The sequence below is a fragment of the Leptopilina boulardi genome, unplaced genomic scaffold (genome assembly GCF_019393585.1).
Source record: "Leptopilina boulardi isolate dan_hultmark-lab unplaced genomic scaffold, ZJU_Lbou_2.1 LbouV2_154, whole genome shotgun sequence".
Lineage (NCBI taxonomy): Eukaryota > Metazoa > Arthropoda > Insecta > Hymenoptera > Figitidae > Leptopilina > Leptopilina boulardi.
In genome coordinates, this window is record NW_026137701.1 from 10,032 (window position 1) to 29,442 (window position 19,411).

The 19,411-nt window shown below is 25.4% G+C and overlaps 1 protein-coding gene across 2 annotated transcripts; it reads left to right on the forward strand.

Moving 5' to 3' along the window:
* Positions 1-3,912: 3,912 nt before the first annotated feature.
* On the forward strand, positions 3,913-18,676 carry LOC127276861 (uncharacterized). Of its 2 annotated transcripts, XM_051297549.1 has the most exons (5): positions 3,914-4,025; positions 4,302-4,588; positions 14,059-14,277; positions 14,910-15,208; positions 17,779-18,676. In XM_051297549.1, the coding sequence occupies exons 2-5, from the start codon at positions 4,562-4,564 to the stop codon at positions 18,074-18,076; spliced, it is 843 nt and encodes a 280-aa protein (XP_051153506.1). In that variant the 5' UTR covers positions 3,914-4,025; positions 4,302-4,561; the 3' UTR covers positions 18,077-18,676. The 2 variants fall into 2 exon arrangements, with proteins under 2 accessions (XP_051153507.1, XP_051153506.1); XM_051297550.1 differs by lacking the exon at positions 4,302-4,588 and having other exon boundaries at positions 3,913-4,025; positions 17,779-18,673.
* The last annotated feature ends 735 nt before the right edge of the window (positions 18,677-19,411 follow it).

The window sequence follows — 19,411 nt, forward strand, 5'->3', positions numbered from 1 at the left end:
CGCATCCCCAGAGTTTGTGGTGCACCGGTTTTGATGGTCGAGTTGGTATATTTTCACGATCGATCGTGTAGGCCAGGATCGTGAGTCCGTAAGCCGTGAGGTTTCAACCAACACGAAAGAGAGAGAGAGAGCGAGCTCAGGGCTGGCTTCGCATTGGCTGTGACCTTGACCTACGGGGTTGTTCTCGCGCCGGCGTCGCGTCCTTGCTTCTTCTCTCTCACACTTTTTACCATTTTCCTTTTACTATATATATGTGTGTGTATAATTATCTCTTTTTATCTTATATATACAAGAGATACATTTCTTCTGATGCTACCAATTTCTTTTCTTCTTCTTTTTCGTGCACTTAATTATCTTCTTTCTTTCTACGACTTCTCTTTTTTATCCTGTACCTTTCAAATCATTGTTTTGTATTCTTCTTCTTTTTTGCGATTTTTCCGATCAACAAACTTGTCTTCTGTTTTAATTTCCTTTAATTTTGAGACTATTTTTCAGTTTTTCTTTTTCATCTGCATCTTCAATTTTTCTTGTCTTCTTTTTTTATTTTTAAACTTCTCTTTTTTTTCATTTCTTCACCTTAACAGAATCTGCACTGTAAAAAGAAAGTACTAAAATAGTACCGATTTAAGGTATCAAAATAGAACCAAATGACAATTTAGTATCTAAAGTCGGTACTAAATTAATACCTTTTGTTTTACAGTGTGATTGTGTCTGGCCCATAATATGTTAATTTTGTCTGGAAGTTTACTATTTATTTATTGAAAATATACGAGTAGAGTCCATTCGTAAAGAGTACTGATAAGATACATTAAGAGCAGGTCAAAGTCGTTGCAATTTTTCCATTGAAGCTCTATGTAAAAATTGCATCGGCTTTGATCTACCCTTAAGGGGACTTGCTGGTTTAGAATTGACAAAAGACACGTTTTCAAACTTCTTTTTCTAAGGAAAGTATTAAAGAAATTGCAAAAATTCTTTTTGAACATTGTTGCACATTACGTAGAGGAAATTTAAAAAAAAAAATGTTTGCGTGTATTTAGTTCAATTTCATAGCTGTAGGTGGCGTTTTCAAAATGGTACCCTTTTCTTGGTGCACTTGATTACGGACAATCTGTAATATATAAATTCAAATGGGAATTTCTTTATAAGGGTTTATTCTAGACAATAAACCTAAAAAACTATATTTTAAAAGGTTTTTTTTTTATTTTTTATGTACATTTTTCTCAAAAATTCGCTGTTACAAAAAATATGGTTATGTTACCCACTACAATCAAGATGTTACTCCGTACAATCTGGATTGTAACTGATATCAGTTAAAATCCAAATTGTACAAGACGAACTTCCACAGCCCTAAAAATCAGAAGTAAAAAATTGATGGTAGTGGGTAACATAACCATATTTTATTGTCAGTTCAAAACAAAACCAGAGCCATATTTATTTATCAGTTCCCCCAAAGCATTTCTTTCAGTGCACTAAGTAGCATAATGATGGTATCGCATAACATCTAATTTTAAACATCAAAATCTTACTATCCATTTCTCTCAGTGAGTTCTAAACCACAAAGTCCCATTAAATGGTTGCATTGTTATTATTTTCGTCGAAAATTAAGCTACGCAATTCTTTGATGAAAGTGGTAATGGTGTGTTTTTAGGTGACCTTTGTGGCACATAGAAATCAAATAAAAACAACAGATTTGAGCAATAATTTTAAATAAAAGAAGAAGATCAGCAAACAAAAATTTTTGATATATTAAGGGTATCTTAAGCTCATATTTAAGTACAGTGCAGTTATGATTATTGTAGTCGAAAGGTAAATCAGTTTGTCTGGCTACAAAACGCAAAAATCTGTTTTAAACCCGCTCAATTGAAACCAAAAGATCGTCTTGTCACAATCGCCATAGTATAGGGTGAAAATTCAATTATCGGTCTAACCAATAAGAAATATAAGCATTTCAAAGTTTTGATGTTTTTAAAGTGTTTAGAATATCTGGTAATGAAACCCAAGACTCTAGTGGCTTTATTAACAGTATATATATAATGTGATCAGTAAAAGAAAACTTGCAATCAATAAGTACACTAAGAGCACAGAACAAAAACACTCTGCTAAGCTCTTCATCACCAATAGTGTATTTATAGTTAAGAAATTCTGTAGATCTATGAAATGAAATGACAATACATTTTTTTTTTTGTTAAAAAATAGATTGTTTTTTAAAGATCACTCATAGAGTTGTTTGAGATCAGATTGTAAATTTTTTTTGTCCTGAATGCAGGAAATTCACTTAAATATTTTTAAATCATCAGCAAATTTAATATTTATAATATTATCGAAATTTTCATTTATTCAGATTTAGAAAATATACTTTGGAAAATTTAAAAAAAATCTGAGGTAAGGTGTTACATAAGTCAATGTCCTTCTTATAGTCTTCTTTTTAAATTTCTTCAACTCTTTTCAATCATTATTTTGTTCTTCCTTTTATTATTGTTTTAAACATATAGTTAAAATTAAATTAAATTTACAGTTAACATGAAAACATAAAATTGATCCAAATTTTTATATTAATTTAAAACTTTTGGTATCAATTTGATTTAATCTAAAAAAAGAACTTCGACCCTGGAAAGTAGGTTACAAAAATTGGTTCCCTTATGAAAAATAATTACTGGAAATAATTACAGTCATAATTATTGGAATAACTACTGGATTAATTTGCAGGAAACTTCAGTAATTTTTTTGCGAGATATATTTTTTTATTAGTTACAACAGATTTTTTTTTTTTTTTTTTTTTTTTAATTCAATGGAATCGAAATTATCTGTTAAATATATATATATATGCCTATGCATTTAATTTAAAACAAAAAACTATTGTGCAGACATAGGAGCTGTAGAAACTTACAATTAGTGTGCAACAAGTAAATTTTTGACAAATGTATGGCGAAAAAATTACTGGAGTTTTTAGTAAATAATTCAACAGTTATTCTAGTAATTAGCCCATCAGAAGTTATCCCAATAATTCTGCCAGTAATTTTTTCCTTTTTCTTTATAAAATTTTGTTTATACATTTTTTCGACAACTAATGTTGTTCCACTAAAACCATAATAAAATAAATATTTTACTATAAAAATTAGTGAAAATTTCCATTAATTTTTAGTCATTTTTCATTAAAACTTTAGTAAAAAAAAAAAAATATTACTAAATTAAATAGTAATATTTTACTAAAAATTAGTGAAAATTTTTTACTTATTTGAAGTGAGTGAAAAATTTTCTAAAATTTTCGCCAATTTAAATTTAGAGTGTAGGACAACAAATTAATTAAACCTATTTCAGAACTTTTAATTTTTAACTGAAACGTTTGAGTATAGTAATTCCCCTTTTATACATAAATACATTACTTATTTATTATCAAAAAATCAAAAGATAAGAATTTACAAAGGAAAAAGTCCTGTGAGTACAAAGGTCTTTAACCTCTAAATTTCTTTCTTTCTTTTAATTTCCATCTTTTTCTATCTCTCTTTAAAATTCTACTTTCCTTTTTTCCAGCTTTTAATCAGACAAAAATTAACTAGATTAAACGTATTTCCCTACTTTTTCTCTTTAATTTAATTATATATATTTCATTTCTCATTCCATTATTATTATTTTTTTTTTTTTTGAATCTCTTGATTTAATCTGAAGAAATCGTTTTTTTTTTCTTTGCTTCAGAATATTTATGATCTCTCTTCTCTTCGCATTTGACGAATTTCATTTTTGTTTTTATTGCTTTTATACCCATCATTGTAACTCTCTGTCTACTCTGAATGTGTGTCGTTTTCTCATTCCACTACTCTCACCCTTCTCAACTTTCGCTCGAATCGCGCTCAAAACACCCCCTTTTCTCATGCCTCCCAAGCGCAACGGCGATCCAGCCGCAGTTCATCGCGGGTCGTTCCAAAGAGTGCCAGGGAAGATTTAGATCCAATTTTCTATATAGGGAAACAATCAAGATTGTGCCAAAAAAAAAAATCTGCCATGCATCTGACAGCAGAAGCATGCAGGTGGGTTTTCAAAAAAAAAAATTTTTTTTTTTAACTGCTCTCTAAATTTGAATTAGTAAAAATGATTACTAATTTAAATTAGTGACTCACTTTATGCTTTAGAATTAGTTAAATTTTACTAATTGTTAGTAAAAGGTATTAATAATTAGTAAAATTTTACTAATTCAGAAGCAAAAAGTGAGTCACTAATTTAAATTAGTAAATATTTTTACTAATTCAGATTTAGAGAGTGGGAACTATTTTTTTTTTTATTAATTAATTTATTTTAATTGTTAGATGTGTGCTTTAGAGTAAAGAAAAAATAAAATATTATAAAAAAATATATAGGAAATGAAAGTTTAATAGAGGAGCAAAAAAAAAAAAAAAAAGCGAAACTTCGTGTAAAAAGTTGTTGCAAGTTTTATTGATCAGACTTTAAGTTGGATCAGTGAAGCGGGAGCGACCTGAACTGAGAGTTATAAAGCAGCGAAGATGAATTGAAAAATAAAAAAAAAAAAAAGGATAATAAATATGATTCCTCGAAAAATACGTGTGTGATGCTTGAGGAAGAGTTTACAGAAACAGTGAGTTTAGGATTTTTAGGAGCATTTGAATTGCTGAGAGAAATTATAAATTTCTTTTTCAGTTAATTTTTTATTTTCCAGTAAAAATATTTCTTTAAGAAACATGAATGCTGAGATTTTCTATTTTATAGTTGTAGATTTTTACAAAGTTATTTATTTATTTATTTTTTTTTTTGCATGTTCGTAATGAAAGATTTAATTAAAATATGTATACGCTTATCAAAATTATTCCATTATATACGAGTTTTGATAAATTACGCCTAAGAATGTTAATTAATTTTTTTTTTAATTTCATTGAATATCTCTCGATATATTTGAATTAGTGAAAAATTATACTAACTGTCCAATAATTTTCAATCAATGAAAAATTGGGAATGCAAATTTTTAGCTTATTTTTGCTTACAAAAATTTATTATTAACAATAGTAAATTAAATTCGTTAATATGATTAAACTTTTTCTATATTATTTTTTGTATTCTTAATTTTATTTAATAATTAAAAAAATATTATTAATTTATATCTATTATTATGAATTTGTTAAATTTTAATTATATTAAATAAAACATTCTTTTATATCTTATAAAAAGAAATAAACTACAATAATTAATAATGATTATTTAGGATTTATTGTGCTATTAATAATAAATTAAATAATTATATGTAATAAATGAAAAATTGAAATATAAAAATAAGAATGTCTGAATTCGGTACAAATTTTATCGAAATAAAAAAGTAAAACTATAGAAAAATTTACTAAAAGCGCTGTTTGTATTTTCCGTTTAATTAAACAGCTAATTGAATAAATTAATTAAATATAAATTCAGTTGTTACTTTTACATTTATTTTCATCTGTTTTTCCGCGTAAATGATTTCTTTAATGTTTCTTTTTTAAATTAATGTTTTTATTTTTTTAGCGCTTAATTTATTAAAAGTTAATTTTTTTTAATTATTAAGGACTCCAATAGTTTTATAAATGAAAAAATTCTAGAGGTATGATTTTTTTTTTTTATTTAAAATATCTCGTAAAATTTTTACAATTATTATTACACTGAAAAACATTATTCATAATTGAAGAACATATCTTGGCTTATATTTAAAAATAAAATCGTCTGCTTTTAGTTAGATTATAATTTAAAATCAGAAAAAATTATCTCAATATAGAATTTAAGTTCTTAATTTAAAAAATATTTTTTATTTTTTTTAAATTTTATTATTAAAATAGTATTTCTTATTTTTAAATAGAAGCCAATATATACTCTTATATTTAGAATAAAAGATTTCCATTGCAATAATTATAATTAAATTGTAATATTACCTCGAATAATATTGAAATGGTTTATTAAATAGACATTTACGAGAAGTAACAATCAATTTCAATTTTAATGGAAAATTCATTACCTAATATTCTGTTGATTGACCATAAATAATTAGTCGCAATTAAAATTTTGTACTAAATTTAGTCATATAAGTTCAAAATTGCTATTCATAATAAATTTTACAGGATATTAATTTGAGCGTTAAATTATTCTGGAATGTATAGTAATTAAACTTGACTTATGAAAATAAATTTTTGATTATCAAACTTATAAATGTATTAGTCTACATCAATCAGTATTTTCTCAATGCTCGCATAATAATGTTCTATTTATAAATTATGTAAAAAAAACATTAATAAGTTTTTAAACCTTTTTTTTTACTTTACTATTTTTGAAATTTACTTTGAAAGTTTGCTTTTTTTAATAACATGAAAATCTTTTTAGTCTGTAAAATAGATATTGTTTAATAAAATTGAATTTTTCTAATAAGCTATAGCATGTAAATTTTGCTTAAATTATTTGCTAATGTTCCACACAGTTGGATGTAATTTTTATAATCAATACATCATAATTTTACATAATCAGTTGTATATAGAGATTTTTTCAAAAAAAAAAAATTTTACATTTTCCACTTTCTATAATAAATCTTGTACTATTTGCACGTATTGCATTTTTTTTTGTTTTGGTCCTTCCATTTTCCATTGAACGATAAATCAGATTTTAGTAAAATACGATCAACAAAGAAGACATAGCAAACAAGTGAAACACAATATATCGGTTTATAAATATATGTTGACAAAATATGTATGTGAAATTTGTAAAAATATTTTATTTGTCAAATAAATATAAAACTAAACAGTTAAAAGTAAAGTTTTAAATTTAAAATTTTTGTCATTCAAAAATTTTTTTAAAAATATTATCTAATTTATCAATACTAAAAATTAATGTTATTAGATTAAAAAAAATAATTATGAAGAAACTCTAGTCTTAAAATAAACATCTATAAATATTAATACGTACCTATAAAAACATAAGTCAAGAAAGTGAAAGTGTCACTATATATATATATACATTTCTAAATAAAGATTTCCAATTGCAACAAATAAAAAAAAAAGCAGAAAATATGTAATATATTGGAATTTTTATTTACCGTTTTCAAAAAAAATCATAAAGATCTTTAAAAAGAATTCGTGACCGAATAAAGTCGCGTGACAACCACGAGCTCTTTATAGTTTTCATCGATTCAAGACGAGGACAAACACGGTTTTGAGTTTTAAAAGTAAATTTGCCACTAGTGACCACGTGGAATAAATTTTACCTTAATCATGAAAATAAAAATTACTTGATATTATTTATTGAAGCTTCCTTTAATTTTCAATGCGTATACTTTTACCCCCCGTGATGTGCGATTTATTTACCTTTAAAAAAAAAAATGAAGAAGAATCATTGCGAGCGCATCATGGAAAAATTGCAGAAATTGAAAAGCAAACCCCGCTTCATCAATATTTTATCAATGCCATGTTTTTTTATAGCATTTGATGCATATCTTTCTACCCTCTCAAGGTATTCAGTGTATTATAATGATATACTTCTATAGAAATATTAAACGATTTTAAATTTTTTCCATTTTTCTTTATACTTTCGATTTCAATTTTCTAGAAATCTTTCAAGAAAATTTATGGTAGAAGAAATAAATTTTTATAAAATATTATACTAAAAAAAGGGGGGGGGAGCATAAAAAGATAATAAAATCATCATAAAAATCATTAATTAAAAATTACACTTTAAAAAACTTCATTAAATTAAATTTTATTTTTTAAAAAAATTCTTATTTAAACGAATATTAATTTAGCGGAATTCTCATTTAACAGAATTTTGCAAATGGACGACCAACAATCGACGCGAATTTTAAAATTAACCAATCACAATTTTCTTGAAATTTGTCAATTTGAATTTGGACAAATTAAAATTGAGATAAATGAAGATTTGGTTAATTTGAAAATTCTGGTATTTAAAAATTCGAATCACATAAAATTCTGTTGAATAAATAAATAAAAAAGTTAAGTAAAGGAAAATGCTGTAAAAATAAAAAAAAGTAATTAAATTAAATTTTCTAATTATTAGATAAATTATTTTAAATATTTAAATTTTTGATTTATATAAGAAAAAGAAAATAAAATTTAAAAATTCTGCATTAAAATATCATTGCTATAGGATAAAAATACATTTACTATTTGTATTTTTTGTTTTCTTTTTCACACACATGAAAATGCATTATTCTCTTTTGTTTTTTTAATATATTCAATTGTTGTAGTGTATTTCGTAGCCAAGACCTTGTAACAATAATTTAACAGTCGTTTAAGAAGCTGTATATATTTTTAAGAGAGAGAGAGAGAGAAAATATCAGCGCATACTTACAACAAATTCAATACTGAATAATGCCGGAAGTTTGCATATCGCAGATCTGCATGCACAAGTTGGCAGACAACCAAGTTCAAGAACTTTAATGTGGTGCCTATACAACATTAAAAATTTTACAAACAATATTTATATCTTCTCTCACACTTTTTACACTTTTTTTTACATACTATATACAATATAATATAGACAAAATTTAATATCAAATAACCAAGATAACAACAGGAGCCATCGTTATTTCAAACTTGCTTCAATTTCAGTATAATTATATAGTGTGTAATTAGAGAGCAACTTTATTTATAAGTATAGATTTTCTATTCTATATAATTACTTATAATCTCTATGAAAACAAGTAATAGAATATTTTTGTAGGATATCCATTTAGAAAAAATATATATATTTTCTAATATATAGGGGAGCTAAGGTCTGATTGTTTTAGTTTTTCTTTTTATAGCTCTATTAGATTACATTTTTTTAAAAATAATTTCAATGAATATATGGGGTCATCCATAAAGCATGTGATACATTTTTTCAGAATTTTAACACCCCCCCTTCCCCTTGTGATGCTTTTTCCAATACCGATTAATATGGAGTGTGATATTTTGCTGACCCCCCCCCCCCCCTACCCCCTAAAGTATCACATGCTTTATGGATGACCCCTATTATAAAATTCTCAAATAGAGAAAATTACAGGTATTTTGTTTTTAAAAAATACTTAGTATCTCAATTTTAACCTTCGATTTTAAAAAATTTTATTAGTTAATCCTAAAAATTTAAAGTTATTTCCAAAACCTTTACATGCATTGCTTGTATTATTGTACACTAAACAAAAAGAAGTTGAATTTCAACTCCCAAGGGGATGCTATAAAAGTCCCAATCTTTTGGAGTTTATAAACGAAGGGAATTAATGCTTTACGAGTTAATTTTATCCCTAGGGAATTAGTTTTAAGGAGTTATAATTTAATTATTAACTCCCTTTTCGAGTTGATTTTTAACTCCCTAAATTTTTGTTACAGAGTATTGTAATTTATTGCAAAAATGAATTCTTGATAATAGCAATTTTATCATTTTTTATAATTTATTGTGTACTCTGAAATTTGTTACAATCAACCTTCAGCTTTTGTATTTTATAAAAAATATCAATTTTTTTTATTTTTTAAAATAGAAATGTAAAAATTTTGATTTTTTTTCTAAAGTTTCTGATATCTATATATCTATTATACATTTTTCTAAAAACTTTTATTAATTTTTGAAATAATGTACCTGTCAACCGGGATAAATTTAGGACAAAAGACGCAATTTTTTCCATTTCTTTTATTGTCAAAATTCCAAATTGATACTAAAAAAAAAAAAAAATTTAACTATTGGAAAACATAGTAAACATCCTTCCGAAGGTTTCATCCAAGTTTTACTACGCCAAATTTTATTTTGTCAGAGCTATTTAAATTTAATTTATGTTCCAAATTTACCTCGCGATTGAGGTAAGTTTGGGTCAAATTTTGTAATTTATTAAAAACATCAAATATAACATATTTCTTTAGGCTTAAAATATAAATAAAATCAGTTTATTAACAGCATGTGATTGTTACACTGTTAAAAATATCCATGGGGAATTTAATATACTTGTATATGAAGTAATTTGCATATACCGTATATTAAATTTAATATACCACAATGTTGTGATATTAATACACAGGTATATTAATATCAATATATTTGTGTATATTAAATTTAATTTACTGCGGTATATTAATATTAATATACCGGTATATTAAATTTAAAACATCAAAATCTCATGCTAAAATTGTTATAAAAAAAATAATTTAAACAATTAATAAAAATAAACATTAATTATAACTAATACTATCATTTATAATTTTATCTACTTGTATCTTTTACGTTCGAATCTCAGAATTAAATTAAAATTTGAACCCTACGGGGATTGAACCCAGGCGCACCTACCTAATCTAAGACCTAACGCTAACGCTTTAACTACCGCGACTAAATAACCGAATTAGAAGTTAATATTCGCACTGTCCATATAAACTGTAACTGCTGAAGACATAAGATTGTGTAAAATATTTAAACATTTCGATTTAGTTATTATACAAAATTAAAGATATATTTAAAATAAAAATTTATTACTTATTTAAAATACAATTAGTGTCTCTAATTATTAATATTTTTTCTACTTCACCTAGATAGTTGCAATTTTTATTAATTTAAAATTTTCTAATCCCATTTAAAGTATTTAAAGTAATAAGATATAGACAGTATTGTCGTAATTTAAATTTCTTTTTACAATTTACCTAAAATCATCCAATTCTTCCATAATTTTACATTATACAGTAATAAGAATGTTCTAAAAAAAAGAAATGCTTTGAAATAAATTTTTGATAAATATTTAAAGAAATTATTGTTGCTGAATATTAACTTTTTGCATAATGCAACTAGACAAAGATGATTTGTAACTTTTATCACAAATGCTGTTTATTCACCTCTTATTTTTTTTTTCGTCTGAAAAATGTTTACACTTTTCTTATCAACAACTTGAAAGAGAAATATTTTTATACAAACAAATGTATTATTTTTTCTTTGAGAAAGTACTAATTTTTTTATTTATGGATGGTAATTGTTGTGAAATTCAACTAAATAAATATTTAAAATGAAAATGAACGAAATTTAGTGGAAAGTCATTTGAATCTATACCATTATTAACCTTAAAACTACAGGGGAAAAAATTGTGTAAGTATATTTAATAGAAGCGAATTTAAAAAATTTTTTAAGTAAACTTTTAGAGTTGTACACTGAAAACAATTTATTTGATTCAAACAACCTGCCACTTGACTATTATGTCAAATAAATATTTAATTAAAATAAGTAATATTGTAGTAATTATTAAATTAATTAAAAATAATATAATTGCATTACTAAAAAAAAATACAAATTAATATTTATTCGATAAAAGCTAATCAAATAGTCGATTAATCACTGAAAAAACCTAGTTTCAAATTGAGTATGAATGTTTCAAATTGATTATGAATAAAATTCCATATTTAATTTGATAATTATCCCAGTTTCATTTTTGCTGCGAATCAAATTGAGTATGGAATTTATACTTAATTTGAAACCAGGTTTTTTCTGTGATATTTAATGATATCAAATATTTTAATCAAATAAATTTTTGATTCAATGCAAAACGTAAAAGTTGAAAATAAATCATTAAAATAACTACTCTTTTAAACATATAAGACACGTACAAATTTAGGATAAATAAAGCATTAATACACTAATGTATTAATATTACTATATATAGATGTACATTACATTAACTTAGAGTACATGTATTTTAAAGTTAATATACCGTGGTATATTAAAAGTATATTAAATTTACAAACATCAGGATTAAGACACCAGTATATTAATATTACCACAAAAAGGTATCTTAATATAATTCAAAGTACAGTTTCTTAAATTTAATATATATTGGTATATTAAAAATGTTGTAAATTTACGAACATTTTTAACAGTGTATATAATGTGATCGTTCCAATGTTAATTTCTCCATCTTTTTTCTCGTAAAATACTGAATGAATCGAGTTGATATTTTGTGGAGAATTCTAAAATATTATGAGGAAGAACTGAGATCTATAAAAACTGAAATTTTTACAAATAATTATAATTAATTATTATAATAATAATTTCCAAGTATTTTCTAATAACAAATATTACATTTTTCTCAAATCACAGACATTCCTTATAACATTTTAGACATCTCCACAGAATATTAACAAAATATTATTATTATTAAAATGTTGTTATAAATAAATAAACTGAGCACTTATCTTTTAAATCTTTTATTAAATTTCACATATAATTCGAAGATATTTATTATAGATTTTTATGATTTTTTTAAAAATCAATTTTCCATTTTATAAATCATCGAAATTATTATTTACAGAAAACACGCAAAATTAAAACAATTTAATATAAAGATTTTATTTTAAAAAAAAACTTGCTTGTTCCAAACTAACCCATGTTATTCCAAACTTATCCCGGTTTTAAGTAAATATGTAATTTAAATTTTGTTTTGCAACAAAGAATAATTGATAAAATGTCTGCGAAATTGCTTTCAATTATTATTAAATTTAAAAATCTCAATATATGAGAAGAAAAATGAACAAAATTGTAGAAATTTAAAATATCACAATTTAGAAAAAACAGAAATGTATAAAATTTACTTTTCAGATAAAGTTTATACCCATTTTTTGCCATTATAATTTATAAGCTAGTACATGTAATATAATTAATTAACATTCATTTTACCTCAAAAGCAAAATATTAATTTAAAATGAACATTTAATTTAATTAATAATTAATTAGAATAATAAAGCGAAATTCTAAATTTATCATTTTTGCTTCAACATATGAAAATAAAATTTTAATATGTAATGTATTTTTAGAATAAAAATGTAAATTCAATTTTTAACCATATAGGTACTATATTTTATATTACTAAATAAATTATGTATTTATATTATTTAATAAATTATTAAATAAATTTCTTTTCATTAAACTTTTAAATAAATAAAGAATTATTATTACCATCAAAACGCTTATTATAAATTATTAAAATCATTCTATATCTAATTCATAACATTCAATATTTTATTATATATAAGTGAGACTCGTGCATTTAGTATACATCAAAGAGGAAATTATATATACAGTTAACATTGCATAATCTCCCTTGTTATCATAAATTCAAGCTGATAACTTTAATCTCATACATGATCTTTATTATATCACGAATAATTTAGATATTTATAGCTTTCCCAAAATCTTATAATCTATCGCAAGGGAACTGTTGAGTATGTTACAATAATAATTTGTTAAAAAATAATTGATAACAGAATGATTAAATGTGTATATATATATAGGTATATATGTTTCATATAAAGAAAACATGTAATGTAAATTGAAATAGTGTCGATTAAATAAAAAAGAAAAAATAAGTACCACGACCTCGACGCCTACCAGTGTACATTCAAAAATTTCAAGTGAACACGTGTTTAATATGAGCACTTTAAACTTTAAGCATGGATGTAATAAAAAGTCGTTTATGAAAGTGACGATTTTGCATCGTTGATCAAACAAAAATGCTTAGCTAAAAGCAACTTAAGTATTAAGAACGTTATGCATATACTCAAAAATGCAGACCTCAAACAAAAAGTTTAATTGACGTTTAAAAAAATTAAAATATTATTATTAATAATATCCGTTAGAAGAACAGATATAAAATTAAAACGAGAAAATTTTAAACTTACAAAAATTATTTAGATATTTATATATTTTGCATATGATCAAAAATTTTCTTTATATCGCTTCTACAAAATTGTTTTTTTTAAATAATCGGATTTAATTAATTTATATCAATTGTTGCTATGGTATCCAAACGAGTGTACGACAGGTGGACGCCAAAGTGAAACTATAAGGCTTTCGGGCCTGAGCCACGAAACCCTAAAAATATAAATCAAAATTAAAGTTAAAATCAAAATTGAAATTGAAATAAAATTACACAATTAGACTTCAGAATACAATATATTTCACTTATATAGAAAAAAAAACGAAAAAAGATAAATTTTGAAATTTATTTAACTTATTTGCATGAACAATATATATATATATATGTTTATTTAAATTGAAAAAAACGAAAGTATCGTTTTTTTTTTACAGAAACCATTGAAAGAGTTGAGCCGACTCTGCCTTGGTGCGAACAATACTCAAAATAACGTGGTAACCACCAGTGTTTGCACTGAAACGCGTGTTGGCTTACCTCTTCTTCAAGTATGGCCAAGCGATTCACCAAGAGGAGAAGGAGATGGTCAATCTCAGGCTTTTATATTTCCAGATATTCACGAAAACGTCAACGACAGTGGCATCGAATCCATTCAGGTATGAAAATAATATTATACAATTAATCACCTATTAATTTTAATTTATTTATAAAGAAGAATAAACGGAATAAAATTATTGAAAAAATTAAAAATTATTGACAATGGAAAGTATATTTAATTTTAATTACATTAACAAAATTAAAAAATTATAACAAATAATTGTGCAAAAAACTTTTTTTGAGATAAAGTGAAAATTGCCTTAAACGTAACTAACTTGTTATCTGGCCATAGGCAACGAAAGCAACGTTTGCCAAAAGAAGGAGAGAAATAAAATTTTCAACACTTTTCACTTCCTACTCACTAAATAGAATATTTTAAGAGAAAAAAATGCAATTTCTTTTTGTTCATGTTATATTCCATTGAGACGACTTTTCAGGCTGCATTTTTCTCTCTCTCTCTCTCTCTCTCTCTCTCTCTCTCTCTCTCTCTCTCTCTCCTTTTGAGAGGAATTAAAATTTCAACAGTACTCATTTCTATCTTGAGGCCATGTGAAAATAGACTCGTGAAAAATACAATAGTGAGAAAAAGAGAGATAAAACTACAAATATCAGCTAGCTTGGACGAATCATTTTATATTTCCATATTTATGAAAAAAATGTTCTTTAAAAAAAAAAAAAAAAAAAAAAATAGGCCTCTCCATCGCCATGTGGTATAACGTGTGTCAGTCCAGCAAACACCCCTCAGCAATCACGTCGACCAAGTCTTCTTCATCCGGATCATGCACGACTGCATTCGCATCATTCGCATCACAATCACCACAACAGTGGATCGAAAAATTCTCCAACCCCCGATAGAAATTCTATCGATGAAGATGTTCAACCTGTACCGCCAAGTCCATCCAGTTCGACTACAAGTAGTATTCGCTCGATGCCAAGTTCAGCTATGTACTCCGCTTCTATGCATTCTGCCGATAGGAGGCGTAGCAGTAGGTCTGTTTTTTCAACAAAAAAAAAAAAAAATTTTTTTTCTATACACAGTAAACTTGGTTGTATCTTTTTCTATTGCAACGTTTTGATGCACATAAGTTATATCAAAAAGAGATCGTTTTGTGTATAATTTTTAGAAATGATACACGAAACGGTCTCATTTTTTGATGCAAAAAAATTAATCAATTTATATCAATCATGGCCGAATTGAATCGACTCAAAATTAAACGAATTTTTTCAGATATTTTGGTAATAGTACAATTGCGGAGATCATTTCACTATTTAATTTGAAAATGAAAATAACAGAAAATCAAAGACAATGTGCAATTCGATAATTAAAAAGTGACAGCTTATAAACATAACCTAAAATGCATGAGAAAAAATTTGTCGATAAAATCAATATAGCCGAGCTTTTTAGAAGGTAGATGGCAGCACTCATCTATTTTCTTTCTTTAAATTTTTTCTGAATCGTTTTTATAAAAAGCAAAACTGCCATCTACCTTTTAAAAAGCTCGGCTATATTGATTTTATCGACAAATTTTTTCTCATGCATTTTAGGTTATGTTTATAAGCTGTCACTTTTTAATTATCGAATTGCACATTGTCTTTGATTTTCTGTTATTTTCATTTTCAAATTAAATAGTGAAATGGTCTCCGCAATTGTACTATTACCAAAATATCTGAAAAAAATTCGTTTAATTTTGAGTCGATTCAATTCGGCTATGATTGATATAAATTGATTAATTTTTTTGCATCAAAAAATGAGACCGTTTCGTGTTCATTTCTAAAAATGATACACAAAACGATCTCTTTTTGATATAACTTATGTGCATCAAAACGTTGCAAAGATTTGATGCAATTTTTGGTCTCAATTTGATACTTTTAGGAAAACTGTGATAAATTAACCCTCACGTGCCTGAGTTCATTTTTTGACGTACGTGCCGGGTCCGGGGGACCCAGCTGCTTAAATTCCATAAAAAACAAGATTTAATAGTAGGATATTCATTAGTTTTATTCTCAATTAAAATTTTGATATTTTTCAAATATAATTGCAAAAAATTTTTAATCTTTTGACACTCTAGGGTAAATAAATAGCCCACAAAAAGTCGCGTCGTGACATTTTTTTCGACAGGGCAAATTTGAGTGTACAGAGTACTTAGGTTTTTGGGGTCGCTGATTACAAATCAGACGTCAGTTATGGAAAATTCAAAATAGCGGATCCAATATGCCGGATGAATTTTCAAAAATTAAACATATTTGCTTGAAAATCGTTACAGAACCAATAGAGCGGACAAATTTTTAAATAATCGTTCGGATTCGCTTGAAAATCGTTACTCGGGGGTTTTCGGGGTCGCTGATTTCGGATCTAATGTTAGTTTTTCAAAATTTAAAATGTCGGATCTGATATGGCGGACAGGAAAATTAAAAATTAATACAATTTACTAATATCAGATTCATAATCAGCAACCTTGAAAATCCCTGAATAACGAGTTTCAAGCAAAACCGTCAAATTTAAAAAAATATATCCGCCATATTGGTTCCGCCATTTTGAATTTTCAAAAAGTAACATCAGATTTGTAATCAGCGACCCCTAAAACCCCCCGAGTAACGATTTTCAAGCGATACCGAACGATTTTTTTAAAATTATTCCGACATATTTGATCAGCCATTTTGAATTTTGATAAAGCGATACCGTACGATTTTTTTTAAATTCTTCCGCCATATTTGATCGGACATTTTGAATTTTGATAAACTGACACCGGACTCGTAATCAGCGATGCAGAAAACCACCGAGTAATGATTTTCAGATGAATACGTTAAGTTTTTTCAAATGTCGTCGGCCATATTGGATCCGCCATTTTGAATTTTAAAAATGGACACCGGATTCGTAATAAGAAAACGAACGATTTAAAAAAAAAAAATTCTTAAATGGAAGTAGATGAAATAGCAAATTGTCTGGGTCCGGTGGACCCAGCTCAGGCACGCAAGGGTTAAATTTATCACTCCGTGGTATTATAAAATAAATAATTTAAACTACTATTTCCGTAGTAAACTTTACTATTTCGGTAGTAATTTTTTCAATTTCCATTGAAAAAGTTGATAGAAGTGCGCAAAAGTTCCGAACAGTTTAAGTTTTACTTTTTAAATATAGTAAAAGTTACTTTATATTTTTTTTTCGCGTGTATTATAATTAAATTATTTTTAAAAATGTATTTTAGGAAAAAGTATTTCAGAAAATTTTTTAAAATAAATATTTATCAGAAATATACAATTAGAAAAACTGAATTAGTAAAAACTTTGGGTGAACGATTCTAAATTAGGAAAAAATTAAACTGATTAAAAATTGTGAACTAGATTTATCAACACAAAATTTTTTTATATTTGGTATTAAAATTATGGAACAGAAAATTGAAAAAAAAAAAATGAATGAATTCCAAATTTATTCCAAATGACATTCATATTTTAATTCCCCAAGTAATAATATATGACATGATCAAAGTAAAATATTAGTATCAATGTTGAATTATATTTATTGCGATGGAAAATGATTTTAAATGAAATGAAATTCACAGATACAGTATGTTCGATGCATTGGACCTGGAATACGCACTTTTACGCGCAGCAGCACGTGGTTCAGTTGGACCATATTCTTTGTCCGAGTCCCTGCACAAATTGACCTTCACCCAGAGTCTGGCTTTTCCAGGTTTAGCTCGTGGCCTAGCCTCGAAGCAGAGCATCCCATCCAATAGGAGACCCCAACAACACGTTGAAAGTGGAATGAACGCATTTGCTAAGGTTGTCACAGCTTTAGTATTAATGCTGGTCAGTGTTCTTGTGTTTGGTGTTGTTTACAAATTTGTAAGGACGTGAGGATTGCTGCTGGTACCTGAGCGAATTCAAAATTCCTCGTCGGATTTACAAAATTCCGATGTCCTTACTTTGGGTACCAGCGATTGATTACTAAATAATAATAATAATAATAATAAAAACTCAAAATTCATCATTTTTAAAAAATTTTTAATGTTAAATGCGTGTATTGTATGTTTGATACACTCAGAAAAAAAATGTGTTTGAAACAACCAAAAGTTGATTGTATCAACTAAAAGTTTATTTGGCTCAACCAAATTCTTTCTTTGTTTGGAATTTGTTTTAAAAGAAACATAACGTTTAGATTTAATTTATTTAAATCAAACAAATTTTGTTGGAAATAACCGTTAAATTGTATTAATTAAAAAAAAAATTGATAGATTTATTAGTTCAAACAAAACTTTTCTCTGAGTGTGCATATATTCATTTCTCTGGGTATGAATTATGTAATTTGACGTCAAAGTCAAATTTATTTTTTGATTTCACTTTGACGTCAAATTCAAATTTCAATTTGATATGAAATTCAAATTTATTTTTTATTTCACGTTGAAGTTAAATTCAAATTTATGTTTTGATTTTGATTTCAATTTAATGACATCAAATTCAAATTTATTTTTGATTTCACGTTGAAGTCAAATTCAAATTTTAACATAACTTAAGTTAGAAGGTTAAAGGTTATATTTAATTTATTGTAAAAAGATTAATTTAAAAAGTTAATATTATATATTTTTTATCGTTTAAAGATGGCTTTTACATTTAATTTAACCTTCGACCTTACATTTTCATAAAATTTGAATTTCACTGCAATGAGAAATAAAAAATAAATTTGTCAAAACTATTTTGACTTTAACATCAAAGTCAAATTAAATTAAATTAATTTCCTTTGAAAATTTTATTATTAATTTATGATTTTTTAATTAAAGTTTATAATAAATCGACGATAGGATTCAACAGTGGATATACATATAGATTTTTTTTCAGCTAGTTACAATATTTTCTTTTGATAACAATATTTTCATTTAAAAAAAAAACAATTTTCCTTTTATTTAAAAATAATTTAAAAAAATTTCTTTTGATAAAAAATAAAAAAAATTCTTTCAACTTAATAATTTTCTTTTATGTTTTCAATATGGAATTTATTTTATATTTAAAAGCATTATTCTTAACGAAATGAAGACAAAGAAATGTTTTTTAATGCAAAGAAATTTATTTTCTTTCAAAAAAATAAGATTATAATATAATCTTTTTTAAATCTTTTATAAAAAAAATAAAATTTCTTATTTTTACTCCAGGGAAATGAATAAAATGCTAAATCTTATGGAAAAATGCATAAGATTT